At 43.0% G+C, this 25,508-nt stretch overlaps 1 protein-coding gene across 1 annotated transcript in view; it reads left to right on the top strand.

Annotated features, from left to right (window-relative positions):
• Positions 1-11,418: 11,418 nt before the first annotated feature.
• Positions 11,419-25,508, top strand: part of FREM2 (FRAS1 related extracellular matrix 2) — a 152,969-nt gene continuing 138,879 nt past the window's right edge. The window contains exons 1-2 of the mRNA XM_032880117.1: positions 11,419-16,641; positions 21,429-21,518. Of these exons, the coding sequence (XP_032736008.1) occupies positions 11,463-16,641; positions 21,429-21,518 (5,269 nt within the window). The 5' untranslated portion in view covers positions 11,419-11,462. The remainder of the gene's footprint in view (positions 16,642-21,428; positions 21,519-25,508) is intronic.

The raw sequence follows: 25,508 nt of genomic DNA on the forward strand, positions 1-25,508 counted from the left end.
AAAGAAAACAGTAACACTGGAGTGCCTGGATGACTTCCATTGGTTAAGCATCCAATTCTTGATTTTGGTTCAGGTCATGATCTCAGTGTAATTAGATCAAGGCCCACATTGGGATCTGAGCTGAGGGTGAAGTCTGCTTAAGATTCTTCCTCTCCTTCTCTCCCTACCCCCCCCCACCACTCATGCCCATGCTCTCTCTCTCTCAAACAACCAAAAAAACAAAACAAAACAAAACAAAAACCCACTAACGATTAGAAAATTTGTTTCAAGTTGAGTTAGTTTCTAAAATGTATTGGATTTGGGGGCACGTGGGTGGCTCAGTAGGTTAAAGCCTCTGCCTTCGGCTCAGGTCATGATCCCAGGGTGGTGGGATCGAGCCCCGCATCAGGCTCTCTGCTCAGCAGGAAGCCTGCTTCCTCCTCTCTCTCTGCCTACTTGTGCTCTCTCTGTCTGTCAAATAAATAAATAAAATCTTTAAAAAAAATAAAAATAAAATAAAATGTATTAGATTTAGCATTAAGCTAAAATATATTCACTCATTTCAAGTAAGATGAACATATTGTTGTATATAACTGATATTTACATTAATGATAAATGATCTCCTTCCTATACCCATTCAAATCTCAGCTGTTAGCCTTGCACTTAGTAAGCACTCAGTTATTTTCTCAAATTACTTCTAATGAACACATTCTTACTTCCAAATGTTCTAATCTTTCTTTTTTCTCCTTATTTCTGTAGCCACCCTAATCATCTGACCCTAGCAATGCAAAGTATTATGAATAATAATAATAGCACTTGGACTGAGTCATAGCCTAGGACTCAATAGCATTAGCTCATATATAAAAAGGCAGCATTTGCCTACCATATTGTGTGAAGTCATTTATCAGTGAATCCTAAGTCCTACATTCTGTCTTATATCCATTTTGTAACTTCTTGTGCATTCAGGTGGGTGTCTGTAATAATGTATCTTGACAAAGCTAAATTGAATAAGAGTTCAAAATTTTCCATAACAAATCTAATTACACAATTTTAATTATCTACAAAAGTCAAGTACATTTACACATTTAAGTAAGTTTAGTCACTTAATTCAACCTGAATATAGATTCTTCAGGGAAAGACTGAAATTTTTGCTCAAAATGTTGGATATAGGTATTATACTTTAAAGCCTATTTTTTTAAATTTTTTTATTTTTCTATTAACATATAATGTATTATTAGCCCCAGGGGCACAAGTCTGTGAATCATCAGGTTTATACACTTCATAGCACTCACCATAGCACATACCTTCCCCAATGTCCATAACCCCACCACCCTCTCCCTAACCCCCTCCCCCACCTGACAACCCTCAGTTTTTTATGAGATTGAGACTCTTATGGTTTATCTCCCTGCCAAGCCTATCTTGTTTCATTTATTCTTTTCCTACCCCCCAAACCCCCAATGTTGTCTCTCAACCTCCTCATATCAGGGAGATTATATAATAATTGTCTTTCTCTGATTGACTTATTTTGCTAAGCATAATACCCTCTAGTTCCTTTCATGTCGTCGCAAATGGCAAGATTTCATTTCTTTTGATGGCTGCATAGTATTCCATTGTATATATACACCACATTTTCTTTATCCATTCATCTGTTGGTGGACATCTAGGTTCTTTCCATAGTTTGGCTATTTTGGACATTGCTGCTATAAACATTCGGGTGAACGTGCCCCTTCGGATCACTACATTTGTATCTTTAGGGTAAATACCCAGTAGTGCGATAGCTGGGTCGTAGGGTAGCTCTATTTTCAACTTTTTGAGGAACCGCCCATACTGTTTTCCAGAGTGGTTGCTCCAGCTTGCATTCCCACCAACAGTGTAAGACGGTTCCCCTTTCTCCACATCCTTGCCAGCATCTGTCATTTCCTGACATTAATTTTAGCCTTTCTGACTGGTGTGAGGTGGTGTATCATTGTGGTTTTGATTTGTATTTCCCTGATGCTGAGTGATGTGGAGCACTTTTTCATGTGTTAAAGCCTATTTTTAAAGGTAACACAAATACATTGATCCTTCCCATAAAGCTATAATGATATATCTGTTCAGTGAAGATTTATTTTTTTAAATAATCAGAGAACAGAAAATAAGCAACATTTTTAAGGTCTCACACAGAAGAAGTAAGTGTAAAGCTAGGAAGAGAAAAGAGATGTTCTTGCAGAAACTTTAGAAATCACTAAATAACCGAATCAACAGTTTACAAATTATTTCCAATATTACTCTATATAGAGGTTAGTAAGTCACATAATTGATATTCTCAGATGTTTTTTTAAAGAGAGGGCATGTGTGTAAATGCACCAAGGGTAGGGGGGAGGGCAGAAGGAGAGGGAGAGAAAAGAATCTCAAGTAGTTTCCACACTCATGCACACCCCATCAAGGGGCTCGACCTCATAACACCAAGATCATGACATGAGCCAAAATCAAGAATCTGATGCTTAACTGACTAAGCCAGCCAAGCACCTCAATACTCTCAGATTTTTAAGCTCAATAAATAACATTACTTTGAATATGCTTTGTATTGAAAACCTTTTACATTTATTGGGTAAAGATATTGGTTATGAAACTTTACCTTCCACATTTCATTTTATGCCTTCAATTACAACTGATTCACTGTCCTAAAGTGCGAAGACCAATAAACATGTTAGAGGTAGCCCACCTGAAATTTTATGATAGCAAGAAAATGTATACATTTCTGGCAATAATATTTACAATCTAGCACATTGATAAGGTATATTGTATATGCTATTTTTATTATAAAAATTGCTATTAAGATGCAAGACAATATCTTAAGAGAAGGGAGAGGAAGATTTACAATTTATAGCATGACCAATATTTATCTTGGGCATCTGGGCCTAAGTATGTTGAATTATTGTACAAATTCAGTTCAATACTGGGACTTTGGTTCACCTTTCAAAATATTTTGATGTAGCTTTTAAAACAAATCTGAATAAACTACTTAATTTGTAAATTTCTTTTGTTATAAATTCAACAAGTATGGCAACTAAGTTTAAAAAGTCCCATCCACAAACCACCAAGATAGCACAGCAATGATTTTCTGTTTTGCATATTACTTCAGTTCTTGTCATGTATTCCTTTCAAATACTGGACCATATTATACATATTTCATATTAAACATTTTCCATGTTGCTAGCTCACATAATTATCATTTTTTAAACCTGCATACCAATATAAGGAATCAATATAATGAATCAATATAATGAATACTTGATTTTCCTTAATCTTTCCATTTTCTTTTAGACTCTTGGTTTTTCATTGCGACTCTTTAAAATCAATAATATTATCATAAACATCTTTATTTATATAGAGCTTAATTCAACTTTGGATTAGTTCCTAGGGTACATTCTTGAAATTGCAATGAGGATTTCAAAGAAATAAAAATATCATTTACTCACTGGAAACCAATATACAAACAATAAACTAACTCCTTTCCAACCAATGTGACAACAGCATACACAACCTTCACAACTTAGCCTTCTTCCTCTTTTCTTTTCCTTCTTAAATTTTTCTTGCTGTTCTTTTGTTTCTTTTTCAAAAATTTGAAAGAAAAAAATGGAGCTGGGGATCTTTCCTGTTAATTTCCTTCTACTGTGTCAAACTATGTTTCGGAAGACAGCGTGGCTTATTCTACTTGAAAATACCACTAAATCACAAATAATTGAGGCACAGTGTTGCCAGATAGGATTGTCTAGTACAGAAGAACCCAATCCCTGTATCTAAACTACCTGCGTTCCAATCCCAACCCTGTCACTTACTAGTCATGCAATCCCAAGAAAACTTTAGTACTGAGGTTTTGGTGCCACTTTTTAAAAGAGACACTGAAATTCATTGTTAAATAATGAATTTTGGAACACTGAAAAAAATAAATAAAATTTTAAAAAATAAAATAAAGGAGACACTAAGATACAGCAAACAAAATAGCAAGGGATCTGGGGAATGCGTCATAAGGAACAGCTGAGCAAAGCAGCAATGTTTAGTCTGGAGAAAAGATAACATGGTGAGGATAGGATTGTTACCCTGGAATACCTGAAAAGCTGCCATGTGGAAGAAGGAGTAGATAGAATCCGTTTCATGCCAGAGAAGAGAACAGATGAAAATCACAAGAAGGCAGTTTTCAGCTTGAGAGAAGGTGGGCTTTCTAACAGTTACAGCTGCTCCATGATCAACCTGACTTCTGCCCCGAGTAGCAGGCTTTCTGTCTTTGGATGATTTCTAGCTGCAGCCAAATGACCCTCTTATCGAGATGGTGAAAGTGAAATGCTAGACAGGGAGGTAGGGGATGGGGAACTGGAATTTGGGGGACTTGCCAAAATGTAACAGGACTAGATCTCCAGGGAGTGATTTGGGAACACTGCTTGAGTTCCTGGGCATGGCATGGGCGGGAACAAGGCCAGCATCTTTCCAGTCAAAGCTAGAAATTTGCTGAAAATGGGGTCTTGGAGATTGATTCGTAAGTAAAAAGTAAAAGACAATATTGGTAGAAAATGTTAAACAAACTATCAAAGAAATCATTCTTAAGAACTGATTCATCTGGGGCACCTGGGTGGTTCAGTGGGTTAAAGCCTCTCCCTTTGGCTCGGGTCATGATCGAAGGTCCCCGGATCAAACCCTACCTTGGGCTCTCTGCTCAGCAGTGAGTCTGCTTCCTCCTCTCTCTCTCTCTCTCTCTCTCTCTCTCTCTGCCTGCCTCTCTGCCTACTTGTGATCTCTGTCTGTCAAATAAATAAATAAGAAACCTTAAAAAAAAAAAAGAACTGATTCACCTTATATAATAATTCTGAAAACAAGCCTGTGATCGTTTCTCTATGTTATGACTTTGTATTTCTGATTAAAGTTATTCAAGTAAAGGAGATTTTTCCCCTCTAGGAGTGTATGCACTATTCACCTCAGATTAAAACTAGATAGATTTTTTTTTAAAGATTTTATTTATTTATTTATTCATCAGAGAGAGAGAGAGAGAGAGAGACCGCGCACAAGCAAGCAGAGTGGCAGGCAGAGGCGGAGAGAGAAGCAGGGTCCCCGTCGAGCAAAGAGCCCAGTGTGGGGTTTGATTCCAGGACCCTGGGATCATGACCTGAGCTGAAGGCATTGGCTCAACCAACTGAGCCACCCAGATATCCCCTAGATTTTTTTTTTTTAATTTAAAATTATCTCTTACATTTCTCTGTCTTACAGAACTTAATTCATGTGAGACATACACAGGAGAGAGCACTCTGTTTCAGCTGGACTTTTGTTAAGTTCCCTGTGGTATAAGCCAAGGACACAATGACCATTTCCATGGAGGCCTAAGAATAAGAGTCAAAAAACAAGATTGCTGTAATAAACATACAGAAGTCATGCAATAAAAACATTTTTTTTTAATTTAAATCCCAATAAGAGGAGAGCTTTTCCCCTTATTTGTTCTTTGTTTTAGTCCTTGTTGGTTCAGCTGAGTCGTGGTCTCTTGCTTCTACTGTGTTTAAATTCCACTTCATTCTGAGTTTTGTTTGAAAACTTACAAGTGGAAAATCCATGGATATAAATGCCCCAGGATCATTGGCTTAAAAGATCTCTACAAGAGACAAGCCAAATGTTTGGGAAAACTATTTTAAAGGCTACCAAGTAAGGGCTTTGTGCTGACCTCCAGGCCACGCAGAGCTGCTCCTGCTGGCTCGGCGCAGGCCTCTGCAGCCACAGGGAGCTGGCCTCCCCGCTTTCCTCCTCCATTTATGACTTGCCACAACAGGAAAGATTTTCACAAGGTTCCCGAGTGTGGACATCCAGGAATTCCCCTTACCAAAGGCTGTCGGAAGATAAGGCTATCCTGAACCACTTCCCCACTCTGCAGTGCCCAAAAACCCTTTCTCTGAGGGAGAAAAAAGTAGGAAATTTTGCCAAATGTTTTTTTAAAAGTGAAAAATGGTCTATTTGGGGGTGTAAGAGGAAAAGCAGCCTACAGTAGACTACTTGGATTCTAGTTCATTTAATTTATTTTATCTACTTTATTTAATTCTGATTTTTTAAAAAGATTTTATTTATTCATTGGAGAGAGAGAAAGAGAAAGAGTGTGCATGGGTACAAGTTGGGGGAGAGGCAGAGAGAGAAGCAGACTCTGGGCTGAGCCGGGAGCTAGAGGAGGGGCTTCATCCCAGGACCCAAAGATCATGACCTGAGCCCAAGGCTGATGCTGAACCATCTGAGCCACCTAGGCACCCCTAATTCTGGTTTTATCAATAACTGTATGAACCTGAAAAGAAATCACTGATCCCTACTATGTCTGTTTTACTCAAACATAGAATGGTAACATTGTTACTTAACCCACTATGATTGGCTCCATGGAACATGAATTTCTTTCTTCTAGGTAAGAAATTCCCATAGTATGAATCTTAGTGGCAAGGGGAGCCACTCAAACCCAAAAGACCAGACACACACTCCCCCCATGCCTGGCAGCTACGGTGCGGGCCCACGATTAAAACTTAGATAAGCCAGTCTTGCCTGGACCTCTGGTTTTACCGTGCCAGAGAGAGAAAAATCACTGGGCATTGGCTACAGTGACATCTGAGCCCAGGAGCAGGGGAGGCAATGGCCTTAGGGCTGTTGACTCACATCTAGTGCTGGCCAGAGTGGGAGTGTCACCTGCAGGCTCCAGCGTCCAGCAGTGGCTCAGTGCTGTTCACACAGACCATCACCAAGCAGGTTTGGTTTTTGGTTCACGCTCACTTTTCTGAGCCTTACGTTGCTGCCTTTCCAGAAATGATGGGAGCAATCCACTATTTTTTTCATTTCCTTTTTGCTTAATTCAGCCAGTCCGTTTCTGTTGCTTATTACTAAGAAAACTGAGTAACATACCTGGTCACCTTGCAAAGCCATTGTGAAATCTGGCTGAGTTATTTCAAGTGAAATTGCTTGGGGAATAAGAAATTGTGATCTAATTTCATGCAGTGAATATTATTAAGATCTTTAAGAAGGTAAAGGATAAGTTCAGGCAGGCTGTGGACTCAGGATGCTTTCAAAAGAGGGAAGGGCACAAGAACTCAGATGACTAAAGCCCAACATACAGTCAGAGGGATCCTATAAGAGAGAGAGAAGCAAAGGCATGTGGCAAAAAGGGGAGGAGGTGACACATAGAGAGAGTCAAAAGACACATAGCTCGTACTAAGCTGGGTAGATGAACAAAATTTCCACGGGGGAGTAAGTATTGGACATCATCCCTAAAGGCTAAATTACTAGGTAGGGCAATGAATACTGACCTTGCAGTCAGCTGGTTATCTCTCTGCCTTTCCAGCTCCACTACAGGGTCCTTTTTTTAAAAGATTTTATTTATTTATTTGGCAGAGATCACAAGTGGGTAGAGAGACAGACAGAGAGAGAAGGGGGGAAGCAGGTTCCCCGCTGAGCAGAGAGCCCGATGCGGGACTCGATCCCAGGACCCTGCGACCATAACCGGAGCAGAAGGCAGAGGCTTAATCCACTGAGCCACCCGTCCACTCCGGGGTCTTAAACTCCTTGGTTCTGTTTCCTCGACTATGAAATGAGAAAGTTCCAGCAAGCGGTCTGCAAGGTCAGTATGGCTCTTCATTTCCAACTGAGTCCCATAGGCTGTTAGGGAGAATACTGCAGGTGGAAGGAGCGCGGTAATCTAAAAAGTAACACGAGGAAGCCAAATGGCAGGTGATCCATAAATTTGGTCCTATGGCACCAACATCAAAACCAAAGGGGAACCAAAAGGGAATTTGACGGAGAAGGCTGTCCCCCTTGGTTTACAGTTACGAAGACTGTAGTAGCTAAAGAGAGAGAATTGCTACAAGTCACATAGCGGACGTCGGAGCGGAGGCGGGGACCCAGGTCTTGGTCAATCAGCCCAGGGCTGTTTCCCCCTTCAGCGTTGCTCTACAATCAGTCAAGTTTGGTGTTTACGGGCAAGCAATGGTTTTGAGGCCATCAAAGACCAAAATTCTATTGAGCACTGTTTAAGACAACCGGCATAAAGCTTTAATCATTCATCTGTGAGTACTCTCTCTCTATGGGGGTCTTACAGGCCAGGAGAGTAATATAAGAAAAGTGAAATAAACCTCGGAATGACAATGTTACATTCAAAATTTAACCAGATGTAAATCTAAGCAGAGTCTGGGACCTGCCTTCAGTTTATACCTGAATATCTCGCCTGTATCTTGAATTCATCACATAACTTTCTTTATTTTAGGAAATAAGTTCTCTGGTGCTTAACCCTAGGTCAGAGGTCATTTATGTTTTAACAATGAATAATTTCAGCTTTAAGTTGATTTGAGGACACATCACTTCTTTGCCTTTTGGCTAAGATCAAGTGAAGTTGATTTGAGGACACATTTTAGTGTGTTTTTCACAGGCTAAGCAACTTTAAGAATTTATTTTAAAAGATATTTTGCCCAGAAGATGCACCGTGTTTATAAGGGTAACAGAAGGAGCACTGAATAATTAAGCTCAGATTTAAAAATATTACATGTTTTCTAATTTATTTAATTCCTTATGATATTAAGACTATTGGCCATAAAATAATATTTCCTTGCCACTGAAGTATAGAAACCTTTTAACACTGAGGTATTTATCCTAAAGAGTAATTATCATCATCAATAATGCTTGCTTGGAGATAAGAATTTAATATTTCACTATTTTATCAATAACTACGAATGCAAAATACATTTAACCAAATAACAGTATGTGTTACCTTCTATGTGATTGCCTTCTATTTGATAACAAATAACGGAAGTATTTACCCCATCTCCAAAAAAAATAATAATTCATAAGAATCATTCCATCACTTCAAGGCAGGCTAAATTAAAGAGTAAAAAAAAAAAGATTATAGTTTATTGATTTCCTTAGGCTACTTAAAAATAACTGTGGACCTCTATTCTTCTTACCATGAAACAAAATATTGAACTCTGCCCTTCAGGCATACTACCATACTTCAAATGCTGATCTTATCATCTGCTTGCAAGTCAAACAGAGTTGGACTTTAAAAGGAAGAAAGGAAAAGCCTGGAGCCACTGGGAGGCATCAAGGGTCAGGCTGTTGGTCTGGTTCTGGTCAGAGAGGACCCAGGGTCACAATGCCTGAATAAAAATCACTCAGCTCCACCCAGACAGTTTTCAAAGTACATAATAACCAGAATTTGAAATATAATATATAAAGAACCATATTATGAAACCGATGTTCTATTTGGCAGCTTTCCATTTGTTTTATTTGTGAACGAGAAAGAGTAAAATTTCCCCTTGTCACTGAATTTGAATTGTTTGCAACAATGAATCTCTATAAGAAGCTATAAAATAATAATGCAAAGTGATTGGAAATCAGTGGAGTTGGATGGGGGTTTTCTCAGACGTTTAAAATTTCAACCGCATCCCATTTAGTTTCCTGGATGCTCATCATTTTGTACTAAATTGTGAAATGTATTCATCAATCATAAGTGGGAGTTAAAAGCTCCCCCAAAGTGCAAAGCATTAAGAATTAGTTCAATTAATAGTCAATTAACTAAACGTCATTTGTTTGCTGGTATGAATGGCTCCTTTAAATTAATCTCTCTGGCTTCTTTTTGAAAGATTTCAGAATTTCCCATCTCTAACTCCCAGGGACAGACATGACCCAGGGGTCTTCCTGGAGCAGAATCTGACACTTCCCAGCAATAACCTGGATACACGCTTGGCTGTGACCTGGGAGGTAGCTGTGAGTGTACCAGGCATGGATCAAAATTCTGGACTGGAGACGCTCAGGGGAATGACCTGAAAGGGTTAATAAGGTAAGTACTTCTTTCTGAAATGCACCCACATGTGCGTTGAAGATCTTCAATTTTGACTGAAACTTAAAATGTCACAGCAGTTTCTTACGCTCTTTTCTTTCCCAAATCTAAACTATTCTTAAACAGGAAAAGGACAGGATGACCATGATTCCAATTCTGTATTCCAACTAATAATCTGATTTGTGTTACTGAACAGAAAAGAACATTCTCCAAAATAAAACCTTTTGAGCGGGATAAATAAACAAGACTGCTCAAGAAACAAATCTGGAAATGGCTGAGTTTTAACTGTGAGGGCCCCCCTCCCCCTTCGAAGAGGCGGGTGCTGTTAGAAACCTTGCAGAAGGAGAAACCGAACACTTCTGAAACCGGACAGACACAAGGGGGCAGGAAGAGCTCAAACTCTGACTTAAAAACACGCTCACTGAAATGGGAGCTAACCTATTTTCGTTCGCCCTCCGGTTATTTATCAATTCTCTTGGCATGCAAAGAAATGGGATGCTGACAAGTAGGTTTAGTTTGTACTCGGACTAGTTACTGCGAAGAGAACAGGAACGTTTCTAACGACAGCTCCCCCGAACCGCGGCGGCTTCGGGAGAGCCTGGGGCTACATTCCCTAGAACTTCTTTTTTGGTGCTAGTCTCGCGATTCCGATCGGACTGACTGCATTTCTCACGCATTCCAAATATTCCTCCCCCCCTAGGGCCCCCCTTTTCCCCTTTTACTCTGAACTTTGGTTGCAAAGGAGGGGCTTGTTTAAAACTCACCAATCCAAGGACTGTGCACCACCCCCCCGTAATTTACAAGGAGAGTGCGGCGGCCCGGGGTGTGTGTGTGTGTGTGTGTCTGTGTGTGTGTGTGTGTGCGCGCAACCTGCCCTAGCATTGGCTTGTCATTCTAGCTGTCCTTCTTTTGCAAATATGCCCCATCCTTTCTTCCCAAACTGCTCTGGGTTTCGATTCAAACACAAGCGACATTGCGAATAACTTTCTTCTCGGGTTTGCAAATCCCGGTGAGCAATAACCACACTCCCCCGCGCGAGACTGCAACGAATTGGAGGGGATGGGAGCAAAAATGTGTAATCTTGGATCCCAGGCATCTGAAGAACGGATTCAAGCCCAGCCGCGTGTCCCGACTCCTCTGCTGGAACCCCAGCCTTGGCATCCCAGAGCGAAACGTGAGCACAGGTGGGCACCTCGAGACAGCGGGTACCCCGCGCTTCCAGGACAACTTGTAGAGCCTTGAATATCCTCCTCTTCGCCAGGTTTCCCCGCCTCCGCCCCTAGGAACTGATTGGCAGATATCACTACCCAACCCTCAACTCGGGGCCTCCTCCCGGTACCAACGATTGGCCTCCTGGGAGGACTGGAGTAAGGGGGTGATAGGGGAGGGTTTTCCCTCAAAGCTCTAGGTCCCGGGACCTGGGAAGCAGGAGTGGAGGGACTCGGTTTTCGCAGCCAGTGCGCGGCCGGTGGCGGAGCGGGACGCCAGGGGGCTTCAGCCTCCGCTGCAGCGCCAGCCCTGCCCGCCCCGCGCAACTTTCCATCCTGGACCAGCCGCGGCTACAGAGCAGAGTTCCTGGCACTTTCCGGAGGGGGTTTCTTGCTCCCTGCCGGGGGACTGACTGCGCTCTCTTAGGCTGACCTGTCCGAGCCCTAACACCCGGACCATGCACGCGGCCAGGACTCCCGGGATCGCCTCCGGCGCCGGCGGGGTGGCCAACCCCACCAGTTTTCAGCAGATACCTACGCTGCCGCCCCTCCTCGTGTTGCTGCTGCTGCTTCTCCTGTCACCGGTAAGCTGCGTCCCGGCACAGCCCGCTGCCCCTGAGCGAGCGTTGCTGTCCCCGGATCTCGCGGGGGCTGCAGGGGTCCCCGCCGAGGAGGCCATAGTGCTGGCGAACCGTGGGCTCCGGGTGCCCTTCGGCCGCGAGGTCTGGCTGGATCCGCTGCACGACCTGGTGCTGCAGGTGCAGCCGGGGGACCGCTGCTCGGTGACCGTGCTAGACAACGACGCGCTGGCCCAGAGGCCTGGCCGCCTGAGTCCCAAGCGCTTCCCGTGCGACTTCGGCCCGGGAGAGGTACGCTACTCGCACCTGGGCGCGCGCAGCCCATCGCGGGATCGCATTCGGCTGCAGCTGCGCTACGACGCGCCGGGAGGGGCAGCAGTGCTACCCTTGGTGCTGGAGGTGGAGGTGGTCTTCACCCAGCTAGAAGTTGTGACTCGGAACTTGCCCCTCGTCGTGGAGGAGCTACTGGGGACCAGTAATGCCCTGGACGCGCGGAGCCTGGAGTTTGCCTACCAGCCCGAGACCGAGGAATGTCGCGTGGGCATCCTGTCCGGCCTGAGCGCGCTGCCTCGCTACGGGGAGCTCCTTCACTACCCGCAAGTTCCAGGTGGAGCCAGCGAGGGGGGCGCCCAGGATCCTCTCCTGATGGACTGCAAAGCTTTCCAGGAACTAGGCGTGCGCTACCGCCACACGGCCCCTAGTCGGTCCCCAAACAGGGACTGGGTGCCCATGGTGGTGGAGCTGCGGTCTCGCGGTTCGCCTGTGGGCAGGCCTGCTCTGAAACGTGAGCACTTCCAGGTGCTGGTGAGAATCCGAGGAGGGGCCGAGAACACCGCCCCCAAGCCCAGTTTTGTGGCCATGATGATGATGGAGGTGGGTCAGTTTGTACTCACCGCCCTGACCCCAGACATGCTGGCCGCTGAGGATGCTGAGTCTCCCCCCGACCTGTTGATCTTCAACCTCACCTCTCCCTTCCAGCCTGGCCAGGGCTACCTAGTTAGTACTGATGATCGCAGCCTGCCCCTCTCGTCTTTCACTCAGAAGGACCTGCGGCTCTTGAAGATCGCCTACCAGCCCCCCTCTGAGGACTCTGACCAGGAGCGGCTCTTTGAACTGGAGTTGGAGGTAGTGGACCCTGAAGGAGCTGCCTCAGACCCTTTTGCTTTTATGGTAGTGGTGAAGCCCATGAACACACTGGCTCCCGTGGTCACCCGGAACACCGGTCTTATTCTCTATGAGGGCCAGTCCCGGCCCCTTACAGGCCCTGCGGGCAGTGGGCCACAAAACTTGGTCATCAGCGATGAGGATGACCTGGAGGCAGTGCAGCTGGAGGTGGTGGCTGGGCTCCGGCATGGTCACCTTGTCCTTCTGGGTGCCACCCATGGCAGCTCCACCCCTAAGACCTTTACGGTGGCTGAGCTAGCGGCCGGCCAGGTGGTCTACCATCACGATGACAAAGATGGCTCACTGAGTGACAACCTTGTCCTTCGAATGGTGGATGGAGGACACCGGCACCAGGTGCAGTTCCTGTTCCCCATCACCTTAGTGCCTGTGGATGACCAGCCACCAGTCCTCAATGCTAACACAGGGCTGACACTGGCAGAAGGTGAGACGGTGCCCATCCTGCCCCTTGCTCTAAGTGCAACTGACATTGACTCAGACGACTCTCTGCTGCTTTTTGTGCTGGAGTCGCCCTCCTCGACTGCAGGGCAACTGCTTCTCCGCCAAATGCATCCTCCCCGTGAGGAGGAGGAGCTGAGCAGGGGCCCTTGGAGGAGACAGGGAGCATTCTATGAGCAAACGGTGACAGAGTGGCAGCAGCGGGACATAAGCGAGGGACGGCTGTTCTACAGGCATTTGGGGCCCCACAGTCCCGGGCCAGTGATGGACCAGTTCACATTTCGGGTCCAGGATAACCATGATCCTCCTAATCAGTCTGGACCACACAGATTTGTGATACGCATTCACCCTGTGGATCGCCTCCCTCCAGAGCTGGGTAGCGGCTGTCCCCTTCGGATGGTGGTGCAGGAATCCCAGCTCACCCCTCTGAGGAAGAAGTGGCTGCGCTACACCGACCTAGACACGGATGACCGAGACCTGCGTTACACAGTGACCCAGCCTCCCATGGACACAGACGAAAACCACTCGCCCGCCCCACTGGGCACCTTGGTCCTGACCGACAACCCCTCAGTCGTGGTGACCCATTTTACCCAAGCCCAGATCAACCACCATAAAATTGCTTACAGACCTCCAGAGCAAGAACTGGGAGTGGCTGCCCGAGTGGCCCAGTTCCAGTTCCAGGTGGAGGATCAAGCTGGGAATGTGGCTCCGGGCACCTTCACGCTTTACTTGCAGCCAGTGGACAACCAGCCACCTGAGATCCTCAACACGGGTTTCACCATTCAGGAGAAGGGCCACCATGTCTTGAGTGAGACTGAGTTGCGTGTGAATGATGTAGACACTGACGTCGCCCACATCTCTTTCACTCTCACGCAGGCGCCCAAACACGGCCACATGAGAGTGTCTGGACAGATACTGCATGTCGGGGAGGTCTTCCACTTAGAAGACATAAAACAGGGTCGGATTTCCTATGCCCATAATGGTGATGAGTCTCTCACTGATAGCTGCTCCTTGGAGGTCAGTGACAGACACCATGTGGTGCCCATCACTCTCAGAGTGAACGTCCGGCCGGCGGATGATGAGGGGCCCATGCTGAGCCTTCCTGCTGGCACTCTGGGGTCTTACCTAGATGTTCTTGAAAATGGAGCTACTGAAATCACTGCCGGTGTTATCAAGGGGACTGACGAGGACACTGATGATGTGATGTTGACTTTTGTCTTGGAAGATCCACCCTTATATGGAGAAATCCTGGTCAATGGAGTTCCAACAGAGCAGTTTACCCAAAAGGACATCTTGGAAGGCTCTGTCATCTATGCCCATACTAGCGGTGAGATAGGCCTGTTGCCCAGAGGGGACTCTTTTAACTTGAGTCTGTCAGATGTGTCTCAAGAATGGGTAATAGGTAGCAATACTATCCTAGGAGTTACTGTGTGGGTGACCATCCTCCCTGTTGATAACCAGGCTCCAGAAATTTCTGTAGGTGAACAGTTTATAGTTGTGGAAGGTGATAAAAGTGTTATAACCTCAACACATATAAGTGCTCAAGATATTGATTCACTAACTGATGACCTCTTGTGCACTATAGTTATCCAGCCTACCTCCGGTTATGTTGAAAACATTTCTCCAGCCCCGGGCTCTGAGAAATCAAGAGCAGGAATTGCCATAAGTGCCTTTACCCTGAAAGACCTCAGGCAGAGTCATATTAACTATGTCCAGAGTGTCCATAAAGGGGTCGAACCTGTGGAAGACCGATTTATATTTCGTTGTTCTGATGGCATTAACTTTTCAGAGAGACATTTTTTCCCCATTGTCATCATTCCCACCAATGATGAGCAGCCAGAAATATTTATGAGAGAATTTATGGTGATGGAGGGCATGAGTCTGGTGATTGATACGCCCATCCTCAATGCCGCTGATGCTGACATGCCCCCAGATGATCTAACATTCACTATTACCCGATTTCCTACTCGAGGTCACATCATGAACCAGCTGATAAATGGCACAGTTTTGGTTGAAAGCTTCACCTTGGATCAGATCATAGAGAGTTCAAGCATTATTTATGAGCATGATGACTCCGAGACCCAGGAAGACAGTTTTGTGATTAGACTAACAGATGGTAAGCACTCAGTGGAAAGGATGGTCCTCATTATAGTTATCCCAGTTGATGATGAGACCCCCAGAATGATGATCAATAACGGACTAGAAATAGAAATTGGGGAAACCAAAATTATCAACAACAAAATATTAATGGCAACGGATTTGGACTCTGAAGACAAATCTTTGGTTTATATTATTCGATATGGGCCAGGACATGGCTTATTGCAGAGACGAAAACCTACAGGTGCCTTGGAAAATATCACACTGGGCATGAATTTTACTCAGGACGAAGTGGACAGAAACTTAATTCAGTATGTCCATTTTGGACAAGAGGGCATTCGGGACCTAATTAAATTTGATGTGACTGATGGAATAAATGCCCTCATAGATCGCTACTTTTATGTTTCCATTGGGAGCATTGACATTGTCTTCCCGGATGTGATAAGCAAAGGAGTATCCTTGAAAGAAGGTGGCAAAGTCACCCTCACAACAGACCTACTAAGCACCAGTGACTTGAACAGTCCCGATGAAAACTTAGTTTTTACCATCACCAGGGCTCCCATGAGAGGTCACTTAGAGTGCACAGATCAACTTGGAACATTCATCACATCTTTCACTCAGCTCCAACTGGCTGGCAACAAAATCTACTACATCCACACAGCTGACGACGAAGTCAAGATGGACAGCTTTGAGTTTCAGGTCACTGATGGACGTAACCCTGTCTTCCGGACATTCCGTATCTCCATTAGTGATGTGGATAACAAAAAACCGGTGGTCACCATCCATAACCTGGTTGTCAGTGAAGGTGAAAACAAGCTGATCACTCCCTTTGAACTCACTGTCGAAGACAGAGATACTCCTGACAAACTCCTGAAGTTCATTGTCACCCAGGTGCCTGTTCACGGTCAACTCCTGTTCAACAATACCAGACCCACCATGGTTTTTACCAAGCAAGACTTGAATGAAAACTTAATCAGCTATAGACATGATGGCACTGAGTCGAGTGAAGACAGCTTCTCCTTCACTGTGACTGATGGTTCCCATACAGAGTTCTATGTTTTCCCTGATACAACATTTGAAACAAGGAGACCCCAAGTGATGAAAATCCAGGTCTTAGCTGTTGACGATAGTGTCCCCCAAATTGCTGTGAACAAAGGGGCCTCCACACTTCGCACTCTGCCTACTGGTCACTTGGGGTTCATGATCACAAGCAAAATATTGAAAGCAGAGGACAGAGACAGCCTACATTTTTCTCTCAGGTTTATTGTGACAGAGGCCCCTCGACATGGCTATCTCCTCAACCTGGACAGAGGCAACCACAGTGTGACTCAGTTTACACAAGGTATGGTACTCTTTTATTTCCTTATACCCAATGGAAAATTCAGGTCTTATTTTCTGAGGGTATGGCTATTCTTGAAAATGTTGTAAATAAGGGATCAAATTTGAGTCCAAGGGAAGAAAAGGACAGGGAAATAGAGAGATGGGGGCGGGGATGTGGGGACTTACTTTTCTGGGAGAATAGCTCTCTTCTTGCCGTATTCCCACAGCAGTGCCCTGCATTAGAAGGAATTTCAGTGTCTTTTGACAGCAACAAGGTATGTTGGTTCCAAGGCTGGAACCAGACTTGAGGGGAATTAAAACTGAAGCAAGCCCTTCAGGTCTGCTTTCTTTCCCACCCCCGTCGTCTGAGTGGTCTGTCAGGTGTACTGCAGGTGGCTCATGAAGCATTTGGGCACCTGAGTGAAGGTTGTGCTTTCTGAATTCTTTGTATTCTTCTTACTGTTATTTTCACCTTCCATTCAAATAGAGCCTTCAAGTCTATATTACTTTAATTGTTAGAGCATTGTTCTAATCCTATTGCAGTTCTTAGAAACTTTGTAACTGAAAAAAAAATGTATACGTACTTCTTAGATTTAGAATTCTTCTCTAATATTTTATGACTTAGGCAAACACCAAATACATGAAGAGGTGTAGAGTTATAACAATTATATGTACAAGGTATGGTTCCATCGCACACACACACACACACGCGCGCGTGTGCGCACATGCGCACGTAGAGCATCCTTAATGATGTCCGAGACAATATGTCTATCACCAGAATGTACATTCATTTTATTAAGAACCTGAAGATAACGTTGACAAGTTGAATAGCAGGACAGAAGGAGGAAATTATTTTCTTGTTTCAGATCTCTTCTCACTTCCTCTTTCAAACACAGTAACAGACACCCGTGGCCTCCAACACCTGCATTCTTGAAGCTAAAGCGTTTTTCTAACCTAAATTTTCTTTGTGTGTGGACACAGTTGAGACAGGAAGGGCAGGTGACCTCTGCAGAGTCACTCACTGACAGAAGGGGGAAGCCCATTCAGTGTGCGGGCTTGAGAGGCAAGGCTCTGTTCTCCAGAATGTGCGACCTTCCCTACAGAGGGCGACAGGTGGCTTTCATGAAAATCTCACCATGTCAGGATGGAAACTATATCTCTCCTGTGTCAGCTCTGTGAGTGGAGATGGAGTTTACCCTCGGGGCATCCCAGTGGGGGTGTTCTTTTCCCGCAACAGTGTTGGACTCTAACAAATGCTTTAATAAACGGATGTCGCGAAGTTTAGTGTTAAAGTGAACTGCTTCTCTGTTTTAGCTGCTGGCAAATAGCCCTGAACTCCAACCTCCTGATTGTTGGCCGAAAGCCTGAATATATTGTAGGGCCTGCAGGGACAGGAAAACCTCAGAGTGCCAAGTGTCATGCCAGACCAGCGGGAAACTTTTTGTGTGAAGGCTTTCTGAGGACAGAGATGCCATGCAATCTTAGACTGGTTTGTTTGCATGGAAAGTGAAGAGGATGAAAGGAATACATTACAGGATAGAAAATGTGATTTCAAATCGCTCCCCTGACCTGAAACAAGTAATCTGACTTTAAGGATTAAAAAAAAAAAAAAAGGAATTTGTGGATGAAGACAGGCAGACAATTTAACTTAAAGTCTATGGAGCAGGTCTGACAGCTGATAATGTTGGAATATTATATCTTAAATATCAAACCCTAAATTATACTATTTCAGAGGGAGGCTGTTGCATGTGCACACGTTCTCTCTCTCTCTCTCTCTCTCTCTCACCAATATGGACTCACCTTTATTAGTCTTTATGGTTATTTGTAAATATAGAGTAGCAGTTTATTATAAAAAGTGAAGATACATTTTTAAGGTTATAAGAGAAATGAGCACATTCCAATAAGAACCCAAACGCTGCCTAGGAAAACTGTTGGTAATTCATCACTGAGCACTCATCTGAGCAAATGGAGGCTACAGTTTGGTTCAGAGTGGTTGTTTCTGGAGACAAGATGGCTGAGAGAAAATGGGGAAGCTCCACTGTCAAGCCACTGTGCTGTTGTCTTGAAGAGAAATGAACGCAGGAGCTTGAGTAAGGACAACACTAGCTTTGATCTGTTTTTGTTTTTCTGTTATCATGAAGGGATGAGCTGAGCTGTATTTTGATGGATTTTCAGTGCGCTGAGTTAAGTCAAGTTAGCCATATATGGGCAAAGAAGTTTGTTCCCAAACCGATTCACTAAATGGTCCCTAGGAAAAGAAAATTCATTCATTCCTAAACCTCATCCAATTTTATTAGAAGACTTAACAAGGTAGAATTAGACAAATTAGAGAAATTATTTCAATGATGTGTCTTTGGCAGGGTGCCCCTGCTGTCTCCGTCCCGGGCTTAAATCACTTGTCTCAAGGACCGACTGTTTTCTCTACAATAAGTACACAATAATGTCTTGTGAGAGATACATTACAGATCACTTTCAGAAATTTCCTCCAAAGAGTTTGAACCAGGGGGTGGTTGCCAGGCATGTCAGTGAACTTAGAATTAAAATGAAAACCCCAAATCATGGAATGCTTGTATACATGAACTGAAATAAATCGGATGTGTGATCAGTGATTAGAAGAAAATCCAGGTAATTGTTAGATGTTTACCAAAAGGAGATGACCTTTTTTTGCTACTAGGTTTTGATCTTCCTAATACTACTGTGCCTTAAGAAGTGAGTGTTTATATATAATTTGTGATGTTTTTGATAGCTTTAGAGTTTCCTATACAATAACAGTGGTATGATCAAAGTCTTTACTTATTTGAGATTTTTTTAGAAGTCACTTTTTTGAACCATGAATTACTAACTGAGTTATAAAGAAATTGAAAAGGGTTTTGGTTTGTTCCAACTAATCAATATTACATGCCCTAACTTGGGCGGAAAATTTGACACCTGCATGTCCTAATTGCATTCATGTTCACTTTAAAAAAAAAAAGAAAAGTTTTTAAGAAATCACTTTTGAAGTGGTGATTTGTTTCAGCAAAACTGTCTCCTAAATACCATAGCTTTTGCAAGAAAACAACGATGTAGAGTTTGGGTACACTAACGAATTTTTCATTTCTTGTGGTAGAGCTTTTAGATTTTCTTACACAGTTAAAAAGGGAATGGGGAAGTTTGGAAAAAGGTCTTCCCCAGATGACCAGAAGACTGTCCTTAGGCTAAAGATGTGCCCTTAGAGCACAGTTTTCCTGATGAATTAAAAGGTTGGAAGGGGTCAGAGTTGTAGGAGTAGACAGGTAAAGAGCCTGCAAGGGCTTTGCTCCTTACCTCTGTCAAAACATCACACACACGGAGGTAGCGGTCGGAGCATGGTCCACCAGACCTCTGGACTCTTTCATTTTAAGAAAGGTTTGAGCTGTTACTGAATATTAGACCCTGAGCAAAGGACTGGATGAAAAAAAAAAAAAAAGGATGAAAAAAGAATCCCAGAAGTTTTCCGTCTTCTAGGAAAGGTAGCCACGCAGAAAGATACAAATGACAGTAGGCAGAAATTTGGGGAAATTAGAGCAGAGTTAGAAATAAAATGCTAAGGGGGAAGAATATGTCTTGAATTTGCTTCATCTATTAGTACCCCTTTTACAGGAAGTTACCATTAACTATTAAATCAGATTTTCAAATGTCGGATTGTAAGCAAGTCACCTTTCAGAACTGTATGAGACAAGGGAGCGTGTACATTTCCCATCTGTCAGATGGGGTCACAGAAATTCATGGAGTCATTCGTTGATCCCAGTACCTTACATCACTTGAGCTTATTATTTCATAAATCCATTTTCTTATATATGATGCTTGCAGACTTCGTAGCACGAACTTAGTAGAAAGAACTCTTAGAAGTTGGAAAAACTGTAGAGCCCACTGGAGCCACACAAATGTTACATACCACTGGGGAAACTACTCTTAGCTATAAACTTGATTTTATATAGCCTTGGAAATAACTACTTACTGCCTGGCCCAGGTCAATAACGTCATGCTGCGAGCACCACAGAAGAGGATGGTTCTCGGTTTATTATGTTGTCTGTGTTTAATCATTTAGGAAAGGAATTAGTAAAATGCATGAATAAATTTTTGAAGTTGTATGTCAGTCAATCACTGAAAAAAAACTGTGCTGGTAAATTTGAGAGCTGGGCTGGAAAGCAAAAGAAAGAGGGTTCCTGAGGCAGAATAGCTTTTCACTATGAATAAAGGTTTCAAGTTTTGTTAGATGTTTTCTGTTCTAATTCTTTTCTGGGGTCATGACAGTTATTTCAATCTTTGGGATGTAAAATGTCCTTGATTTTTTTTTTTTCCCGAACTCTGGAGAGCTTAAAAACAGTCTGTTGTGTATTGCAAGAGGTAAGAAACGTTAGCCAGAGAAGGGCAGGGATAATTCTTTCCTCTGAGAGCCAACCCTCTAGGAAGGAAAAGAGTGATTTTGGCAGTGTCAGGAAATCTTTGATGCCTCAGACTATCTCCCTTTCCACCTGTCATGAAGTCTGACATTCCGTATTTAGACAGTCACTTCTTTGGTGCATGAACATACAAATAACATTGGGAGGGGCAACACCTTGCTATTATTATAACCTAACTCTTGCACTCTATCTGGGTAAGGGATCAGATTTCCATGGGACAGCTGAAATCAAGGGGCTTAGAGAGAGGAGAAATCAGATAGCACTGCTTCCCTTGGAATTGGGAAACCTAAACGTGATTACAGAGAAGAGCCAGTCAGATTTACCTTAAGTAATGAGTCACCAATCTCACCTTAGTAATGAATCATCTTGTTCTTGGGTTATTTTCTAGCTGACATCGATGACATGAAAATATGCTACGTTTTAAAAGACGGGGCCAATGCCACAAGTGATATATTCCATTTTACAGTTGAAGATGGTGGTAAGTATTCACTCTCCTGTTAGTATAAACCAAGAGAGTGACTTTTATTGGTTATTCTTTGATGACTTCACTACAAAGAATCTATATCAAGTATCCTTTTCTGTTCACCTGAATTTATACTGAATGAATTTTTTATTTGCCACTAGATAATCTTACATTCTTAATCTGACACAGTACTACTCTGCAATGAGTATAGATAAATGTTCCAGTTATATTATTGTTGTCTTAGGATTGCAAAGCACTAAAAGAAAGACCTATGTAAATAGGATCCCCATGTCCAGTTGTTCAGAATATGTTCTACATGATTCTGCCCGCTTGAGGTGGCAAGAGGATGTTGGAATCCACCCAGCTTCCACTCTCAAGCCATGTGCCTACCCACATGTGTCTGCCCCGAGGGGGTGCCTTTTGCTGATTTGTACTTGGGTGCTGTATGGACTAATGCTGTTGAATAATTTCATTTATCAGGAAATCAGTGCTAAGTAAATGTATTTTTTATGTTATCAATCTCAGTATGTCTAATGATTTTCTTAGTTTGGAGGATTTTGTGGCACAGTCTAGCTAAAATTTTCCTCGGGGGGGGCGCCTGCGTGGCTCCGTCGGTTAAGCATCTGCCTTCGGCTCAGGTCATGATCCCAGCATCCTGGGATCGAGCCCCAAATCAGGTTCCTTGCTCAGTGGGGAGCCTGCTTCTCCCCTGCCTGCAACTCCCCCTGCTTGTGCGCGCGCTCTCTCTCTCTCTCTCTCTCTCTGTGCCAAATAAATAAACACAATCTTAAAAAATAATAATAGGGGCGCCTGGGTGGCTCAGTGGGTTAAAGCCTCTGCCTTCAGCTCAGGTCATGATCTCAGGGTCCTGGAATCGAGCCCTGCATCGGGCTCTCTGCTCAGCGGGGAGCCTGCTTCCCTTCCTCTCTCTCTGCCTGCCTCTCTGCCTACTTGTGATCTCTCTGTCAAATAAATAAATAAAAATCTTAAAAAAATAACAATAATAAAACAAAATTTTCCTCAGTGAAGTCTGAATACTGCAGAGAATAGGCTCTGACCTGTGTTCTGAGTGTCCTGAACAGTGTTATTGTCACTGTCCCCCAAGGCCTTGATTGCTGTTCACCCTCTGTTTGGCTCTCTTCCTAATGCAGTATGCCGGGAGAAAAACGGGCCACTTCTGGAGTCATCATAAAGATGTCTCTGTTCTCTCAGCAGAAGCAAAAGAGTCTCAGGAAGTACGTATGTTGTGTGAGCAGGACACAGGAAGTGGGAGGAGGATATGGGGGTAAGAGATGAAGGAAGGAGAAAACAAATGATTCGGATCTAGTCATCTGCTTTCTTATGATGCTTTTTTAAAAAAGTACACTCTTATGTCATGTATCTCAAAAAGATGACATGCTTCCCTTCGCTATTTTGTGAAGCATTAAATAGCAGTTGTTTAAAATATCATTGGACATAATGCGATCACAGCTCTAAAAAATGGCATCTGCTGGGCGCGTGCCAGAGAGGCAAAAAATGATGTTAATTTAGGTTCAGATATTTGATTTTCCCTAGAGGCCAGATGTTTAGTAAATTTGATGCCTTTATTTTTATAGTAACCAAATCATAGTTTAATATTTTATGTATGGATAAAAGGAATCTTAGTGTGAAACCGATTTCTAAGAAGGAAGCCGATTTATAAAGAAAAACGTGCTTACTGAATCTTGATGCTCAAATGGGAAAGTCTTCCGTCAGTAAACTTTACAGGAGAGCTCTGAAATAATTCAAATCTGTGTAGTAGATCAAAAATTTTTTTAAAGATTTTATTTATTTATTTGACAGACAGAGATCACAAGGAGGCAGAGAGGCTGGCAGAGAGGGAGAGGGGGAAGCAGGCTCCCTGCTGAGCAGAGAACCCGATGCGGGGCTCGATCCCAGGACCCTGGGATCATGACCTGAGCTGAAGGCAGAGGCTTAACCCAGTGAGCTACCCAGGCACCCCAGTTGATCAAAATTTATAGACTAAATTATTAGTTCAAGGTACCAGGTTTTTCACTTAGAATGACTGCATATATCTCAGTAGCAAAAGTCTGATTTTCTTCAAAATTACCCAAAAAAGTTTGAAATCAAATAGTTATAATTTTAAGATATGGTAGTTTTGCTTTTTTAATATTGTGCTTTCCCCCCTCCGTTATTACATTTCCAGTCTGACACAGAGCCACTCTGTTACTCCACCCATTCCTTTCCTTAGCTGGATGGACTGGTTGCATTTCCTTTAAAATTTTGATTTGTACTAAAACTTTAGAAAACATTATGCCCTATCATATTTCAAAATATTAAGTGAGAAATGGCTAGTTGAAGAGACAGGGTGTATTTTTTGATTTGCTGAAAATGTGGCTGAACATCAAAGGGTTGTGTTTATGGAAATAGAAAATGCATCATTTTCGGGAGCTTTTTTGGAGCTGGAGTTTCACGTGAGAGGGAAACATTCCAGAGAAACAGTTCTTGACCTTTCTTCTCACCGCCAACATGGCATTACTTGTGGGGCTCGGGCAGATTCCGACAAACTATCTATGGAACAGAATCAATCTTAATTCACCTGATATAAGGAAACATCCCTCTGCAGAATAAACACAGAAACCTGCAAGGTTAAAAAAATAAAAATTCAAGTATCTACTTCAAAATTGTTTTAATCTGATACTTACTATTTAAGGATTTTTGCACTGTCTTGTAAAATACTCTAACATTTGAATGAGAAATGCAGTACTATTTAAAGAGTATCTTGAATGAAATTATGTCTCTGGGAAGGATGAGGTATTTTGCCACACAGAAGTAAGAAATATTGCCAATATCTGTGGTAAGAGGAAGAAAATAAAGATATCCATCCTTTCCATAAAAATAATTTTAAACTGAGTTTTTTGATCCATAAAATTACATATATCTCATTTATATATATCTTGTTAATACAGTCCATAATTTTTTTTAAAATACACTCTAGAAAAAATATTTTTGTATAGACTGTAATATGGACCTTCATCTTCAAAATCTTTATGTTTAATTACGTAAATTTTATGTAATAGAATATATGTTTATGAAGACACATATATGATATGTTCTGACGCTTCTCAAAGATATGTATGTCTTTGGAATCATGGAAGGTGCTTGAATCCTATGAACAAACATTATTCATGTTTTGTAGTTGGAGGGATCCAGGTGTCAAAAAAGCCAGGTAACCTCTCTGAATGTATCATCTGTCCAGGAGGTAACAGACCTCTGTCAATGGCTACTTATTCTTCCCATGTAGGTGATGACAGACTTCTTGGACCAGTGAGTTTGGTTACCAAGTTTGTTATCATCTCTTTTATACAAAGATAGTAAGCATATCCATAAACCATCTCCATGAAGTACATGAAATGCTTCCAATATTTCACATCTGGGAAACCAGTTACAGCACCATGGCCTAAAATTAAGAACTGTCTATTCCAGTTCTCTTTCCAATCCATAAAATTCACCTTCTCCAGGTCCTCAAGAGTGTTTTTAGAGGGACACCTGACACCTGGGTGGCTTAGTTAATTAAGACTCTGCCTTCGGTTCAGGTCATGATCCCAGGGTCCTGGGGTTGAGCCCCACATTGGGCTCCCTGCTCAGCAGAGAGCCTGCAGCTCCCTCTACTTGTGTGGTTCTCTCTCTCCCTGTTAAATGGATAGCTGAAATCTTTAAAAAAAAAAAAAAAAAAAAGCGTGCTTTTAGCACAGTGACTAAGGAAATTACTAGAGCAAGCATAATCCTTGAACAACCTAAAAAACTACATAATAACTTTTACTTTCAGGAGTCAAGAAGAGATTTAGGAAAGTGGAGAGCTGAAAGCCCTTGTTTCAGATTTAATTATATTATCATGAAAAACTAGCTAGCCATAGAAATCTTGTTAGGATGTAGTGATGGACTAGGACCACCCATCACTAAGGGGATGGTGCTTAGGACAGAGTTACCGCTTTTTAGCTCGGGGCTGTTACCAAATGGCAGGAC

The sequence above is a fragment of the Lontra canadensis genome, unplaced genomic scaffold (genome assembly GCF_010015895.1).
Source record: "Lontra canadensis isolate GAN:19392208 unplaced genomic scaffold, GSC_riverotter_1.0 scaffold67, whole genome shotgun sequence".
NCBI lineage: Eukaryota > Metazoa > Chordata > Mammalia > Carnivora > Mustelidae > Lontra > Lontra canadensis.